Source organism: Vombatus ursinus, unplaced genomic scaffold, assembly GCF_900497805.2.
Source record: "Vombatus ursinus unplaced genomic scaffold, bare-nosed wombat genome assembly UNPS02014804.1, whole genome shotgun sequence".
NCBI classification, from domain to species: Eukaryota; Metazoa; Chordata; class Mammalia; order Diprotodontia; family Vombatidae; genus Vombatus; species Vombatus ursinus.
The window spans coordinates 8,512,599-8,528,967 of NW_020954582.1; the positions used below are offsets into that span (position 1 = coordinate 8,512,599).

A 16,369-nucleotide genomic window follows, 5' to 3' on the forward strand; every position below is an offset into this window, starting at 1 on the left:
CCTCCTCTCTCCTCCCCTCTCCTCTCCTCTCCTCTCCTCCCCTCTCCTCTCCTCTCCTCTCCTTTCCTTCTTTCTTTTTTTCCTTTCTTCTCAACATCATGGATACAGAGGCTTGGAACCTTATTATTTGATACTTCTTTGAAAACAAGGCACAGGTATGTAGGTTGGGCTGATAGACCTCTTCGTGACACATATTTTTTGGTTTTTGTCTTACTACTTAATCTAGAAATAACCCCAGGAATAAACATATAAATATATATGTATTGCTATATTTCAGGATGAATAAATTAGACTAGGAAGATGAATATTCATGGTTTCTTATTTTCTAAGTGCTTCTGATTGAAGGGTAGCTAGCTAATAGGAAGGTACACCAGCAGAAATGAATTAAAAGGGACCCCTGGAGCCTTGGAATCATCATTCTATGTGAGATCTGACTTTTATCTGTGGCTAATTCTTCAGTTTCTTCTGCATTATAAATATCTACCTCTAGATTCCTTTTTTCTACTTTCACACTGGCATAAATTTAGATTCTGGGACCCACAAGTCAAAAAGGCTGGATCCCCAGGCAAGCATTTCAGAAAGGGCCCTTTTTCTATTGCAGAATCAAGACATCTCCCCCGGAGAGTTTCCCATCATGCAAGGCAGGAATTGTTTGTGCAGCATTTGTACCCATCTTGGATAGGAACCGAGCTCAAAGATGATGATATAGGTGCACAGAGAGGGCAAGATGTTTAGGGCTTCACAGAGTATTTGACAGCTGTGAGAACGAGCTTTACCTGCTGGGCAGACCATTAAATTAGATAAAACCTTTTCGAAGAAGAGAGGACTTTACAGAAAACTTACCTTTTGTACAGTTAAATTTTGCTTCTTTTGTGAAAATAACAACATGGACACGTAGTCCATTGAATTAACGCAACGTATTTAAGAGTCACAGTTAAGAAAATTAGATCCCAAATTAGTTCCACATCTCTGACCCAAGGCCATTAATCTATAGGTCCTCCTTCAAATTAAATAAAATTGAGAAAGAAGCAAAGTTTCCTTTTTTTTTCCTATACCATGTTCTAACAACCAGCTAGTTTCATCAGTCACCTACTACTTACGGTACCAATCAACAATAATGATAATAAAGAGATGTGAGATTCATGTTATTGTCAGAAAACACATTTTCTTATCAGTAAGTGGGTATTTTATATAACTTTCCCCCCATTATCTATAAATTAAAAAAAAAAAAACTTTCCTCTTACCTGAAGGATCTTATCACCAGGCTGCAGCAGGCTGGATGCTGGCCCATCAGGCTGAACCCTAGTAACAAAGATACCCTATAAGTCAGAAGTAACAGAGGTTAGGATTCTATTACCAAGAACTAGATTTTAGATTTGTTTGCTATTAATTCACACCAAAAATTCAGATTATTATTTTTAACAAAAACAAAAAACTTGTGAAAGAATCCATTCATGTTAACTTCAACAATGGGATTATAGGTACCCTTGATGTACAAAGTCACCATCACTAAAATAAAGGACTGAACATGTGTGGGAGAAACTCCTCAAGTTTTCTAAGTGCACAATGGGATTTTTGTGAGTTCATCTGATAGCAGTTTCTTGGTACGTAGCAGAGAACTCTATTGTCTTAATTACAAACTCAATTATCTTTCATGTGCTCACACTCTTCCATTCTGTTTTCAATCATTCCATCCACCTGGGAGGTAGCCCCTTCAAGTGATATACGGTATATATACAATATACAGATATTATTAATTCAGTGCAATGTTTTACCAGCTTGAGTGGGAGCTGAATATGCTGATTTATTTCAGAGATTATCTTGTGTTTCATTGAGATTTCGTCTAAATCATTTTCTATTTATACAAAAATTGAAAGCACATTGACTGAAATACAGATGGTATCTATATGGTGATGAAGTCTCATCAGTTCAGTCCCTAAATTGGACAAATGGATTAGCCAGTGTTATGTAGACAAAACAAGACATTTACTGACTGAATTTTTTACCTTCCAACTGGCTGCTTGAACATTGTGTAGACACAGTCTAAAAGTGCAGTGTTTTTCAATATCAACATAATTATATCTGTTCTGTAATTGGCACAACCATTTATTGTCTGCTGTTCTGAAGACAATACATATTTTTTAAAGTCTAAACTTTAATGTATTAATAAATGAATAAACAAGCTATTCTGAATCCCCATACCTGCATTTAGCCCATTTTTATCCCCTGAAATTTGAGTTCTTATTCCAAATGATATGGGATGGTTGCCATAGAAGTTCCGCTTTAGATTTCCTACTGTTATCCTCCATGTTTAAAGACAATATCACCGAGAGTAGCTAGGACTATATCATGTTCTAACAACCTGCAAGTTTCATCAGTCACACAACTAGGTAGCCAATTAATCAAATGAATGTTTGCCTGAAATGTTAGTTTAGTTAGGGTTAGGGTTTAGTTAGGTTAGTTGGGATTAGTTTACTCAAAATGGCCAATGGATCAGACAACAGTAAACAGACTGTGTTACTCTTGTCATGAACCTAAGACTTGGGGGAACCCAACAATTCTTTCCATGCAAGATGTGTGTGCAATCAGTCTCAAAGGCAGGGGAAGTTTTCAGGGCCCTTTGCTCTTGGTTGTTCTGCCTCTCTGCTCCAGAGGATGAGTGATATCACAGTCCCAAATATGCTCCCACATCTCTGATCACAGCAGCAGGTCAGGCTGTGTGAACACCATCTATGCTCACAGTTTGTAATTTGAGTTTCAGTGGATTTCTTTGGCTCACTTGCTTCAGCACATTGGACAGGGGAAGGTGGGGGTCTGTCATAGACGTCCTTTGTGTATGTCAGGTCTACAGGAACAGGATTGTAGACAGTATAACTGTACTGCTGTGGCCTCCTTACTCTTTGGGGCTTTGTTGTTCCTGAGCGGGTGCCCAGAATGGAAATGTGGACATCAGGGAAACCGTTTAAGAATCCTGACATGTTCTTGTCAGTGGCAGGTTCATTTGAAGGTACCACCTAATGGAGTGCACCCCAGTCACTAACCTGAGGTTGACTCTGAACCTCAGAGGTGACTGCAGTTTCCCAAAGGACTTGCTGGCCTCCTTGATAAGGTTTCAGGTTTGTGGCACTGCTGAATTAGCAGGAGCTGACTGCCTTCAGCCCGTGTCCGATGAAGATCACAGGTATTCTTAGCCTTTCAAGTTGCCGGTGTTTCCCAGAGCACTACAATCTTAGATTTAAGTTAGTGCCCAAATGTTGTTGTTCTTATTTTATTGTTGTTGTTTGGGCTGTCTTTAAAAATGACACGAGGCAGATAAAATAAAGAGGACCCAGCCAAGGTGTGGGGGGTGTCCTGGATTGGAAACTCTTTCCATTATCATAGCTCAGCAGCTCATCTATAATTTGTAGACTTAGAAAATTAATCAAGGCATTGAGAGATAAAATGACTTGTCTAGGGTCACACAGCTATTATGTGTCAGAGGCAGGATTTGAATCCAGATCTTCTAGGTTCCAAAGTTGGCCTTCTCTCTACCACATCATGCTATCTTTAATGGAAGTCTAGACTTAGGTGAATATCAGTGAAGAAAAGGAAAATTGATTTACAAAACTGGATGATCTCATTGTAACATTGGGTGGTGATTCAAAATATAAATTGACAACAATGCCAAAATACAAAAGAAAATCAGCTGATCACATGAATGTCAAGAACTCTTCTATGGAGCTCTCCTATTCAACAAGAGCACGGCCATCATCATGTTCTTACAGCACCACCTTTCATCTGCTAGACAATGTGAAGGGATCACAGATGTGCCAGAGACATGATTGGAGGCATCTCACTCACTTTCTGACTCTGCCAGGATGTTGAGATTCTTGTGAATATGGGGTGGGGGCAGGATAAGAGCTGGGAAAAATTCTCACCTGCTCCACTGCATTCCAATGATGCAATCTCCACGTAGGACAAGGCAACCTCACTCGTCGGTTTACTGTGATGCATTAGGAGGAGGAAAATATTCACAGAGCCCTAAAGCAACAACTTCCTAGCAGTCCAATGGGAAGAGTAAAGTACACTTGGAAAACATCTTAACTGGCGAAACTATCTGGTTTAAATTTTGCATATCTCCTGTATATACTTAGAAACAGCCGGCATAATAGATAGGAAGCTGGTTTTGAAACCAGGAAGACCTGGGTTCAAGTTCCATCTCTGACACATGCTGGTTCTGTGACCCTGGGTGAGTCCCTGAAGCTCTCAGGCCCCAGGCACCGCTCAGGGACTCTCATTTTCAGAGAAATTGTCCACTTGCATTGATAAATGAAGTTTCCTCACCTGGAAAATCACAAGTCCAGTCCCTGTCTCCATCTATTTATAGGTACCTGTTGACTCCTCATGAGGATCTGTGCTCCCTGAGGGTAGGGGCTGGGACTCTTATCTTCACATCCCTGGCACTTTGCACAATGGCTGGCCTGGAGGAGGGGCCTCATAAATGCTTCATGTAGAAGAGATTCACCTCCTAACATGGACATGCAGGCACTGCTTTTTGAACCAAGCATGAGCACAGCATGACTCCAGAAGAACCTGGAAGTGCCACAGCCTTCAAGCTATTATCCAGCCAGGAATAAAGCTCAGACGTGTCCAGATCAGCAGGTGATCAGCAGGCATGCACCCAGTCAGCTCAAATCTGAATCCGGCATTCAGCACAATGCCATTTGATGCATTTTTTATTCAATTTAAGACCCTTCTTCATGTCAATCACAATGAATTGTCCAAAGTTCTAGACAGCCATCCCAGGAACATTTCTGCCTTTGAGCAGTCATCCTGGAAGAAATGAGTTTGGAGGCATATTCCACAAGGAATAAGATGTGACTGCTGAGCAGATTGTCTGCATGGAGACTACTGGATACACAACTTGATGAAAAAGATGAGCCCTGCTGTCCACAGTATAAGTATCTGAAACTACAACTTTAGAGGAATTTAATGATGAAAGCCGAAAGTTATGACAGCCTTGTCCATTACAAATGCAGATACCAAAACTGATTTTTCCCTAGGGAAATGTGAATTGCAACTCCCATTTATGGAATGCAACAGTTAAAAACTCTAGGCCACTCATCTCTGTCTCTGAGGAAATAATTTCTGTGAAGACCACAGCACACACAAAATGCCTAATAATGATTAGAGGACTACAATTGAGAAAACATTAAATAATCCATCTGACATGGCATCACCCAAGGAATGGTAGATAAATGTTCAAAGGGTCATTCTGAAAATAACTGATTCCTGGACTTGGCCAACAGAGTCACAGACTCAGAGGGGTTGTGCTCTTTGACTGACTCTGTTACATGGACCATTCTCACTACACTTCCCTTCCTGGCATGTCCTTTGTCTGGGCTCTGAGCCAGCATAATCCCATAACTTTAGACCTGCAGAGACACCTAGGGGACACATAATTACCACACTTACTTCTGGTCACCTTCCCAAGAGAGTAGTATCTTGGGGCACAATAAGGAGAATACAAGAGGCAAACACTCAGAAGCACCAACCAACCATGTACACTGCTCTCTTTGTTTTTGTATACTCAGCACCCAGCACTATGCCTGGCATAAGTAGGCACTTAAGTGCTTTTTGACTGACTGACTATTGCCTGATAGACTGAAGTTTCTTCCAACTTTGAAATTCTGTGATTTTGATCTGTATCCTTGGCTCTTGGCCGTCAGATTTTCTAACCTTCCAAAATTTAAACATTTAGTCACATTAAGCATAATTATGGATTTCTAATACAGATTGTAATTTGTCATTGCTTTCATCAAAATGGTCATTAGAATGGTGGTCCATTAGCCATTCTGTTTCCAAAAAAGCACTGAAAATCCAGGAATTTTATTAGCATAAAGCATCCCCAATTCCTTATTTTTATTTATAAAGCAGATTCTGAATTCAGATATAATTTAGTTACATTTATGGAAGAACATAGAGAAGAGAGAGAGTGAGAGAGTGAAAGAGAGAGAGTAATGATTACTGTACTAGTTGGTGATGATGCTGTATAGATATTATGGTGAAGAGAATGGATATGATTCTAATCTGTAGGATAGAAATGAATTGCTCAACTTTTTGGATATATGGGATTTTTCCCCCCCAGCTCACCATAGCAGTCTATCAAGTGCAATGAAAAATTCATTTTACAAAATGCTGCTCTGGTGGTCTGGTTCATGAATTAAAAAGGTAAGTGATTTTTTCCCTTCTCACTAGTTGAGTCTGGCCTATTGAGAAATAGACTAAGAAACAGTAATTCAATGATCTTCATGACTTTGCTAGTTTGATGGAAGATTATTACGGGCTTCTCTCTTTTGAGGACTACATCTTAAAACTCAAAATGGGGTTTGCTTTTCCTACTCTTACCAGTTCAATTTACTTTTTATTCATCCTTCTGGTGCTATATAAATGATCCAATACTATGTTCTCTTTGGGAGATATCATTTCATTATATATTACACCGGGATTGTATTTACATTTTGTACATGAATTAATTTCCTTAATTAAAAAAAAATAAATTTCTATCAGTTAATTATGCTATTTTTAAAATTACCCCTTAGATCACACATTTTGGTAAAAATTGTGGTGCTTTTGTTTAGGGTAATGCTCCTAATTGTTAGAGGAATATTTTAATTGATGAGCTTCTCATAGCTTATCAAAGAATCACAGAATCTCTGAGGTGAAGAGGCATCAGGGGTTGTCTAGTACAAGCAAAAGTATATGGGCAAGAATCTTCTTTAAAAACATACTTGACAAGTGATCAACCAGAAGCACCTAATGCCAATCAAGGACCCTAAAGTCTTTTGGTGAGAGATTATTAAGTAAAAATTATTGTGTATTATTAATTATAATTAATATCAATAATTATGATTATTAAGTATTAGGATTGGCATCTGAGAAAGGTGTGGATATTCCTTGAACGTTTTCCAAGACAATATAACTAATTGCCTATCAAATAGTCACCACTGGAGGCTACCCTCAATGTCTCTTCTTGGAATTTTTGGACACCCACATTCCATATAATACCAATAAAAGTAGCCAACAAAGTGGAGAATTCAGTGAAATTTATTTTTTGGTCACATCTTCAGAAATGGAGTTGTATGAAGTTAATAAGTTAATAATTCACTTCAGAGAAACCAAATTTCAGCCGCGTCAGATGTTATTCATGAGGAGCCTGAAGAGATACATAACTCTTTTGATTTATGCTCCTGCCAAGGTGCATATACTCATTCAGAGGAAGGGAAGGGGACATTTTTCTGAGTTCTATTAAGTGATATAATGTTTATTTTTTATTCAGAGCCATAAAGAGAATCCTTAAGAAGCTCTCTTGACTTCCAATGCCAAGATGGCAGAGTGAGGGAGAAGCCCTCTGAACACTACTTCAGAACTGATCTAGGAGCAGGGAAACAGCTTACTAGCCCTGAAGGAAAGATCTATCTCACCCGGGTAAGAGGGGAGTGAGCAGTAGCAGCAGCCTTCCTCATAGCAGGGGTCTTGCAGCAAGGCTCTAAGCCTGGGGCAATCCACCATGAGGCCCTGCCCTTCTGCAAACTAGCAGCCACCTAGGCAAGTGGAGAGTCTATGCAGCACAGCAAGGCCCCACCCCTAGCACAAGCCACCAGCCAGGCCTTGACTCCATTGCTGACCAGTAGTGAAGCACCTCCCTGGGGCTGGCCAACAATGAGACCCTACCCCTGGAACCTACCAGCAGAGAGGCTCTGTTTCCATAGCAACCTAGCAGCAAAGTCCCACCCTCGGGGCAGATTAGCAACAAGATCCCTCCTCCAGGGCCAGCCACCAGAAAGACTCTATTACCATAGTAACCCAGCAGCAAGGTCAGCTGGAACAGGCCTGCAGTAAACCCCACACCCAGAGGAGGCTAACAGGGAGGCCCCTCTCCCCCACCAGTACAAGCCAGAAGGGAAGCCTAACCTCCAGAGAAAGCAAGCAGCTAAGCCCTGAAGCCCAATGAAAGCCAAGAGTAAGTCCCAGAGCCCCAGCACAAAAAGCTTGGGACTGTACAGGACCAGAGCCCAGCTCTAACATAAAAACACCAAGTCACAAAAAAGGCAGAAAAACGAGCAAAGAACAAAAAACAAAAAACAAAAAGAGTTTGACTATAGAAAGTTATTATAGTGATAGGGAGAATCAAGGCATAAACTTAGAAGAGGACAATAGTATCAAAATGGCCACATGCGAAGCCTCAAAGAAAAATGTAATTTGCTATTGGGCCCAAAAAGAATTCCTGGAAGAGCTTAAAAAGGATTTTACAAAGCAAATTAGAGAAGTAGAAGAAATTTGGGAAAAGAAATGAGAATAATGCAAGAGAATCATGAAAAGAGAGTCAATAGCATGGGAAAAGATATACAAAAATTTACTGAGGAAAATAATTCCTTAAAAAATAGAATTGGCCAAATGGAAAAGGAAGTACAAAAGCTCACTGAAGAAAATAATTCCTTAAAAATTAGAATTGAGCAAGTGGAAGCTAATGACTCTATGAGACATCAAGATATAATAAAACAAAATCGAAAAAGTAAAAAAAAAATAGAAGAAAATGTGAAATTTCTCATTGGAAAAACAACTGACATAGAAAATAGAGCTGGGAGAGATAATATAAGAATTATTGGGCTACCTGACAGCCATGATAAAAAAAAAAGCCTGGTCAACATTTTTTAAAGAAATTATCAAAGAAAACTGCCCTGATGTATTAGAGCTAGAGGGCAAAATAGAAACTGAAAGAATCTACTGATCACTACCTGAAAGAGATCCCAAAATGAAAACTTTCAGGAACATCATAGCCAAATTCCAGAGCTCACAGATCAAGGAGAAAGTATTGCAATCAGTCAAAAAGCAACTATTCAAATATTGTGGAGCTACAGTCAGGATTACACAGGATCTGGCAGCTTCCACATTAAGGAACTGAAGGGCTTGGAATATGATATACCAGAAGGCAAAGGAACTGGGATTATCTACCCAGAATCACCTAGCCAGCAAAATTGAATCTAATATTTAGGTTTAAAAAATGGACATTTTGCAAAATAGAGAACTTTCAAGCATTTCTAATTAAAAGACCAGAGCTGAATAAAAAATTTGACCTCCAAATATAAGACTCAAGGGAAACATAAAAAAGTAAAAGAGAAACAAGAAAGAGAAAACATAAGAAATTCAATAAGGTTAAGCTGTTTGTATTTCTATATGGTAAGATAATATTTGTAACTTTTAACAACCTTATTACTATAAGAGCAATTAGAAGGAGTATATGTTGAAAGAAGGTGTGGATATAAGGTGACTTTGATGGGATGACATCTCAAAAAAGCAAAAGAAAGGAGTGAGAAAGAAAATCGCACTGGAAGAAGGAGGGGGGGATTGAATGGGGTAAATTATCTCACCTAAAAGAGACATGAAAGAACTATTATGTGAGGAGGGAAAGGGTGGGGGATAAGAGAGAAAGGGGGATAAACAAGATAAAAATAGCATAGAGGGAAATACATAGTTAGTTATCATAACTACCAATGTGAATAGGATGAACTCACCTATAAGGAGGAAGTAGGTAGCAGAATGGATTAAGAACCAGAATCCTATAATATGAAACACATTTGAAGCAGAGAGATACACACAGGGTAAAGGTAAGGGGCTGGAGCAGGATCTATTATGCTTCAGGTGAAGCAAAGAAAGCAGGGGCAGCAATCATGATCTCAGATAAAGCAAAAGCAAAACTAGATCTAATTAAAAGAGATAGAGAAGGAAACTATATCTTGCTGAAAGTTACCAAAGACAATGAAGTCATATCAATGCTAAATATATGTGTACCAAATGGTATAGACTTTTGAAGTAGAAGTTGAATGAGTTACAAGAGGAAACAGATAATAAAACTATACTAGTGGAGGACCTCAACTTTCCCTTCTCAGGACTAGATAAACCCAACCAAAAAATAAACAGGAAAGATGTTAAGGAAGTGAATAAAATTCTGGAAAAGTTAGATATGATGGATCTTTGGAGAAAATTGAATGGGAACAGAAAGGAATATACCTTTTTCTCAGCAGTGCATAGCACCTACACAGAAATTGGCTGTGTTAGGGCACAGAAACCTCACAAGCAGGTGCAGAATGGCAGAAATAGTAAACACATCCCTTTCAGATCATGGTGCAGTGAAAATTACATTCAATAATGGACCAGGGAAAGAGAGAGTAAAGGTTAATTGGAAACTAGGTAATCTAGTCCTGGAGAATGGGTGGGTTGGGGAACAAATCACAAAAACAATAATTTAATTAAAGAAGATGACAACAATGAGATCACATACTGGAATTTGTAGGATGCAGCCAAGGTGGTGCTTGGGGGAGGATTTATATCTCTAGTTGCTTGCATTGGTGGAATAGAGAAAGAATGGATTGGCGAATTGGGCATGCAACTAAGGGGGCTAAGGGAAGAGCAAATTAGAAATCCCCAATTGAACGCCAGGTTGGAAGTCTTGGGGGTCGAGGGAGAAATTAATATAACTGAAAGTAAGAACATCATTGAACTAATGAATAGGACTAAGAGCTGGTTTTATGAAAAAACAAACAAACAATGGAATAGATAAACCATTGGTTAATTTGATTAGAGAAGGGAAAGAAGAAAACCAAATTATTAGTATCAAAAATTAAAGGGGTGAATTCACTACCAATGAAGAGGAAATTAAGACAATTGTTTGGAGCTATTTTGCCCAATTATATGCCAATAAATATGACAGTCTAGATAAAATAGATGAATTTCTACAAAAATCTAAATTACCCAGATTAACAGAAGAAATAAAATACTTAAATAATCCAATCTTAGAAAAATAAATTGAACAAACTATCAATGAACTTCCTAAGAAAAAAATTCCAGGACCAGATGGATTCACAAGCAAATTCTACCAAACATTTGAAGAACAATGAATCCCAAACCTATATAAATTATTTGGAAAAATAGGTCAAGAAGGAGTTCTACCAAATTTCTTTTATGACATAAATATGGTGTTGATATCCAGACCAGGAAGAGCTAGAGCAGAGAGAGAAAATTATGGACCAATTTCCCTAATGGATATTAATGCAAAAATTTTAAATAAAATATTAGCAAAGAGATTACAGAAATATGTCACAAGGATCATATACTATCACCAGGTGGGATTTACACCAAGAATGCAGAGCTAGTACAATATTGGGACAACTATCAGCATGGTTGACCATATCAATAACAAAACCAACAGAAATCATATGATTGTCTCAATGGATGTAGCAAAAGTCTTTGACAAGGTACGTTGCCCATTCCTATTGAAAACACTGGAGAGCATAGGAATGAATGGAGCTTACCTTAAAATGATAATTAATATTTATCTAAAACCACCAGGACGTGTTGTCTGCAGTGGGGATGAGCTAGAAGGCTTCCTAATACAATCAAGGTGAAGCAGGAATGCCCATTTTCACCTCTATTGTTTAGTATTGTATTGGAGATATTGGTGGGTGATAGTGGTGGGAAAAGGGGGAGAGATGGAGGAAATTGGAATGGACAATGAGGAAAGAGGAATATCACTCTTTGTGAATGATGTGATGTTGTACTTAGAAAATCCTAGAGAATCAACTAAAAAACTACTTGAAATTATTAACAACTTTGGCACGGTTGCAGGATACGAAATAAACCCATATAAACCATCAGCATTTCTATATATTGCCAACAAGGTCCAGCAGCAAGAGACTGAAGGAGAAGTTCCATTTAAAATAACTGTAGACAATATAAAATACTTGGGAGTCTTCCTGTGAAGACAAACCTAGGAACAATATGAATGTGACTATAAAATCATATCTAAACAATTGGAAAAATGTTGATTGCTTATGGGTGGCCTCAGCCAATTTAATAAAAGTGACAATTCTATCTAAATTAATCTACTTATTCAGTGCCGTACTAATCAAACTATCAAGGAATTGTTTTATTCACACCAGATGTCAAACTATATTATAAAGCAGCAATTATCAGGGCAGCTAGGTGGCACAGAGGATAGCACACCGGCCCTGGATTCAGGAGGACCTGAGTTCAAATCCGGCCTCAGACACATAACACTTACTAGCTGTGTGACCCTGGGCAAGTCACTTAACCCCAGTGCCTAACCAAATTAAAAAAAATAATTAAAAAAACAGTAATTATCAAAGCAATCTGGCTAAGAAATAAGAGTGGTGGATCAATGGAATAGATTAGGTACAAATTACATTACAGCAAATGACCATAGTAATCTAGTATGTGATAAACCCAAGGATCCAAGCTTTTGGAACAAAAACTCATTATTTGACCCAAACTGCTTCTGGGAAAACTGGAAAACAGTATGGCAGAAACTGGGTATACAGTTTCTCACACAGTATACCAAGATAAGGTTCAAAATGGGTACATGATTTACACATAAAGGGTGATACCATAGGCAAATTAAGAGAGCATGGAGTAGTTGATCTGTCAGGTTTATGGATAAAGGAAGAATTTAGGACCAAAGAAGATAATAGAGAGCATTACAAAATGTAAAATAGATAATTGTGATTACACAAAATTAAAAATAAGTTTTTGCATGAACAAAACCAATGCAACCAAAATTATAAGGAAAATAGAAAACTGGGAAATTTTTTTTTTCAGTAAGCATTTCTGATAAAGGCCTCATTTCTCAAATATATAGAGAACTGAGTCAAATTTATAAAAATACAAAGCATTCCCCAATTCACAAATGATCAAAGGATATGAACAAGAAGTTTTCAGACAGAGTAATCAAAGCTATCTGTGGTCATATGAAAAAATATTCTAAATCAATGCTTCTTAAACTGTGGGTTGTGACCCCATATTGTGACCCCCAGTTTAAGAAGCACTGAAGGCATTATGAGGGGAAAAAGTTTAACAAGCCCCTGCTTAAATCACTATTGATTAGAGAAATGCAAATTAAAACAGTTCTGAAGTACCACCTCACACCTATCAGAGTGGCTAATATAACAAAAAAGGAAAATGATAAATGTTGGAGGGGATGTGAGAAAACTGAGACACTAACGAGCTATTGGTGAAGATCAATGTGGAACTATGCCCAAAGGGCTATAAAACTGTGAATATCCTTTGATCCAGCAATACCATTGCTTGGTCTATATTCCAAAGACATAAAAAAATGGAAAAGGACTTATTTGTACAAAAATATTTATAGTAGCTCTTTGTGCAGAATTGGGAATCAAAGGGATGCCCATCAATTGGGGAATGGCTAAACAAGCTGTGATATATGATTGTAATGGAATATTATTGGGGTATAAGAAATGACAGGCAGGATGATTTCAGAAAAACCTAGAAAGACTTACATGAACTGATGCACAGTGAAGTGAACAGAACCAGGAGAATGTTATATACAGCAACAGTAATATTGTTTGATGAAGAACTGTGAATGACTTAGCTATTCTCATCAATACAATAATCCAAGACAATCCTAAAGGAATAATGATGAAGCATACTATCTACCTCCAGAGAAAGAACTGATATTGATTGAATACAGACTGAAGTATTTTTTACTTTCTTGCTTTCATTTTTTTTCTTTTATATGAGTCTTTTTGTACAAAATGACTAATGTGGAAATGTTTTACCCAATTGCACATGTATAACTTATATCTGGTTGCTTGCCATCTTAGAAGGAGGGAGGGGAGAGAAGGAGGGAGGGATGGAGTTTGGAACTCAAAACTTGGAATAAAAATATTAAAAAATTGAAAAAAAAGAAAAGGAATTCTCTGAACTGATGAAGAACAAGCAGGACCCCAAAGAACGGATAGAGGAAACACTCCCCCCCACCTTGCTCCTTTGTAGTGGTCTTGGTCGGTGGATGTGGAACACTGCACATAATATCAGATTGTTTTCAAAGTGTTGATTGATTTCATTATTTTTTTTAGTTCTTCCTCATTTTCATTTTTTTTTTTTTTGGTGAGGCAATCGGGGTCAAGTGACTTGCCCAGGGTTACACAGCTAGTAAATGTCAAGTATCTGAGGTCGAATTTGAACTGAGGTTCTCCTGACTCCAAGGCTGGAGCTCTATCCACTGTGTCACTTAGCTGCCCCTATTTTTCAACTTTTTAAAGATTTCAAAGGAAACCAATTATAGCGAAATACAGTTACCAAATTATATATAATATATATATATATAATATACATTATATAAATAATATATATATGTAATAAATATAGTAATAGAGCAAGTTCCCAGATCCCAGGTTAAGAAGCCCTGCTTTAGAGGTTTCCCAAAGTGAAAAGTCTTGGCACCCCCAAACTTGGGAGATCTGCCCATTCATCTTGTGATGGGTAACAAAACTTCCTTGCTAAGCGTTATTCTGCTCTGTGATACGATTGTCATGGACACAGGTAGAATAAATGACAGAATATAGGTACACAGAATATACGTTTTTAATAAAGAAATGCAAGCTATTTGCAAATTATTCTATTTGTCATAGTTGTTCTGTGCTTTGGAAAGCATGAGGTCCAGACTCCTTCTTCGTTCCCTTTCCTACCTACAACTTTGTGATTCAGTCTTCCTTTCCTAAAATGGAGCAAGGAGGGAGCTTACTCCTTGAGTAATGAATTTTCAGTATCTGCCATTAGAAATTCTTCCATTAGTAAAGGGTCATGGATTACCTTATGGAATCAATACAATATAATCATATCATTGATACAATATAATAAGAAGATCTCCATATGTATTAATCATCAATATTTTTAACAGTAACCAAAAGAAGTTGTGTACTGGCAAATTCTTTGCAGACTGCAATTTTCAAGCATTGTTATATGAATATTTAAAGATAAGCAAATAAAATGATGGCTTGCTACACTGGGAGAATTGCCACAAGAATGACGTTTTAGTTCTCAAATTGTGTACTGCTTGGCAATTCACTCTCTACAACATGTCTAATTACCTTAGTTCCATAGTAAGCAAATGCTCACTCAAGTATTTTCTAAACAGGAGACTTAACCCAAGACTAAGTCGAAGGTCATATGTTTAAGAGTGTGGGGCAATGATATATAGTCCACTGCTCTGCAGAATCCTGGATCTACCTGGGTTTCCTAAGACCTCTAATGCCAGTCTTAGTCCAAATGTCTAAAGATCTATAGAGAGAGGTCTCTACAAATGCATGCATATGTACAGAACAGTACAATCACTAAAGTCCATCCTTGAAGACTCACAGTAGCTTGGGGTTTAAACTGGGGTCATGAAGACTATATTCATGGTGTACAAGTTCTTGGAGAGCCTCAAACTGGAAAGACATTGGATATGACCCCAGCCATGAAGTGTATGCCTGCTATCTATAGACCAGGCTATCTAGCTTTGGAAATACCAATCACCAGGTTTGCCAGGAGATGATTTTTTTTTTCCATGATAATTCTTACAGCCCATCCACTAGGCCCATATTATCATTTCTGGCTGCACCTGGGAAGGTGTGTAGACCATGGTTAAGTGCTTAATGGTCCTGCACTAAGTCATACATAGAATGGAGTTGTGATCTGATTCAGTATCTAAACCAGAGATATTTGACATATAATCTAATAATGAAGTATATACTTTTGGATAAACCTTAAGAGGACAGTGCCCTGTTCCTTAAATATTGTTGGATTAGGGGGCAGCTAGGTGGTACAGTGAATAGAGCACCAGCTGTAGAGTCAGGAGGGCCTGAGTTCAAATCCAGCCTCAGACACATATCACTTACTAGCTGTGTGACTTTGGGCAAGTCATTTAACCCCAATTGCCTCACCAAAAACAAAACAAAAAAAAATTGTTGGATTAGATCAGCCAATAGTTATAATAAACTCTTAGTGGTCTGGCTTCAAGTAGCCTAGGAAGTCTAATTTGCTTTGGCTCAACTACAGTCCAGAAGACAAGTTGAAATTGGGGTCTATGATAGGACTACTCAACATCTGAAGTTCTCTGGGATGGAGAAGTCCTAGACCTCTCAGAGATGCCAGACTAAATACAGGAGTCCCACATTCCCAACAACTTTTAGTAACACTTCAGACTTTGTCCCTTATAAAACTTTCAAAATTTTTATAATCAGGGTTTGGTGTGCTGTCTGTCTTCTTTTCTCTGTTCATTAGTTTGCTAAGTTTGTTCGTGTAAACAAAACTTACATACATGGAAGAGATTAACTGATCATTTGAGGATACACAATCCTCCACGAGTGTCACCATGTATCTCAAATGATCAAAAATCTCTGGCTACTTTTATTTTAAAAGTAATTTTATAAGGTTCTTTAGTAACAAAAGACATTATCTATTTTCAGTAAACAAACTGAATGTAGCAAGTTTCTAAATGCATTCCCAGTTAATTCATTCCCTAAAGAGAAAA

At 37.9% G+C, this 16,369-nt stretch overlaps 1 protein-coding gene across 4 annotated transcripts in view; it reads right to left on the reverse strand.

The window, feature by feature from the left end:
- Positions 1-16,369, reverse strand: part of LRRC7 (leucine rich repeat containing 7) — a 589,282-nt gene that overhangs the window by 21,355 nt on the left and 551,558 nt on the right. For 3 of the 4 annotated variants that reach the window (XM_027873996.1, XM_027873992.1, XM_027873991.1), the window contains one exon: positions 1,245-1,319. In XM_027873996.1, the coding sequence (XP_027729797.1) occupies positions 1,245-1,319 (75 nt within the window). The remainder of the gene's footprint in view (positions 1-1,244; positions 1,320-16,369) is intronic. The other variant, XM_027873994.1, reaches the window with a different exon arrangement.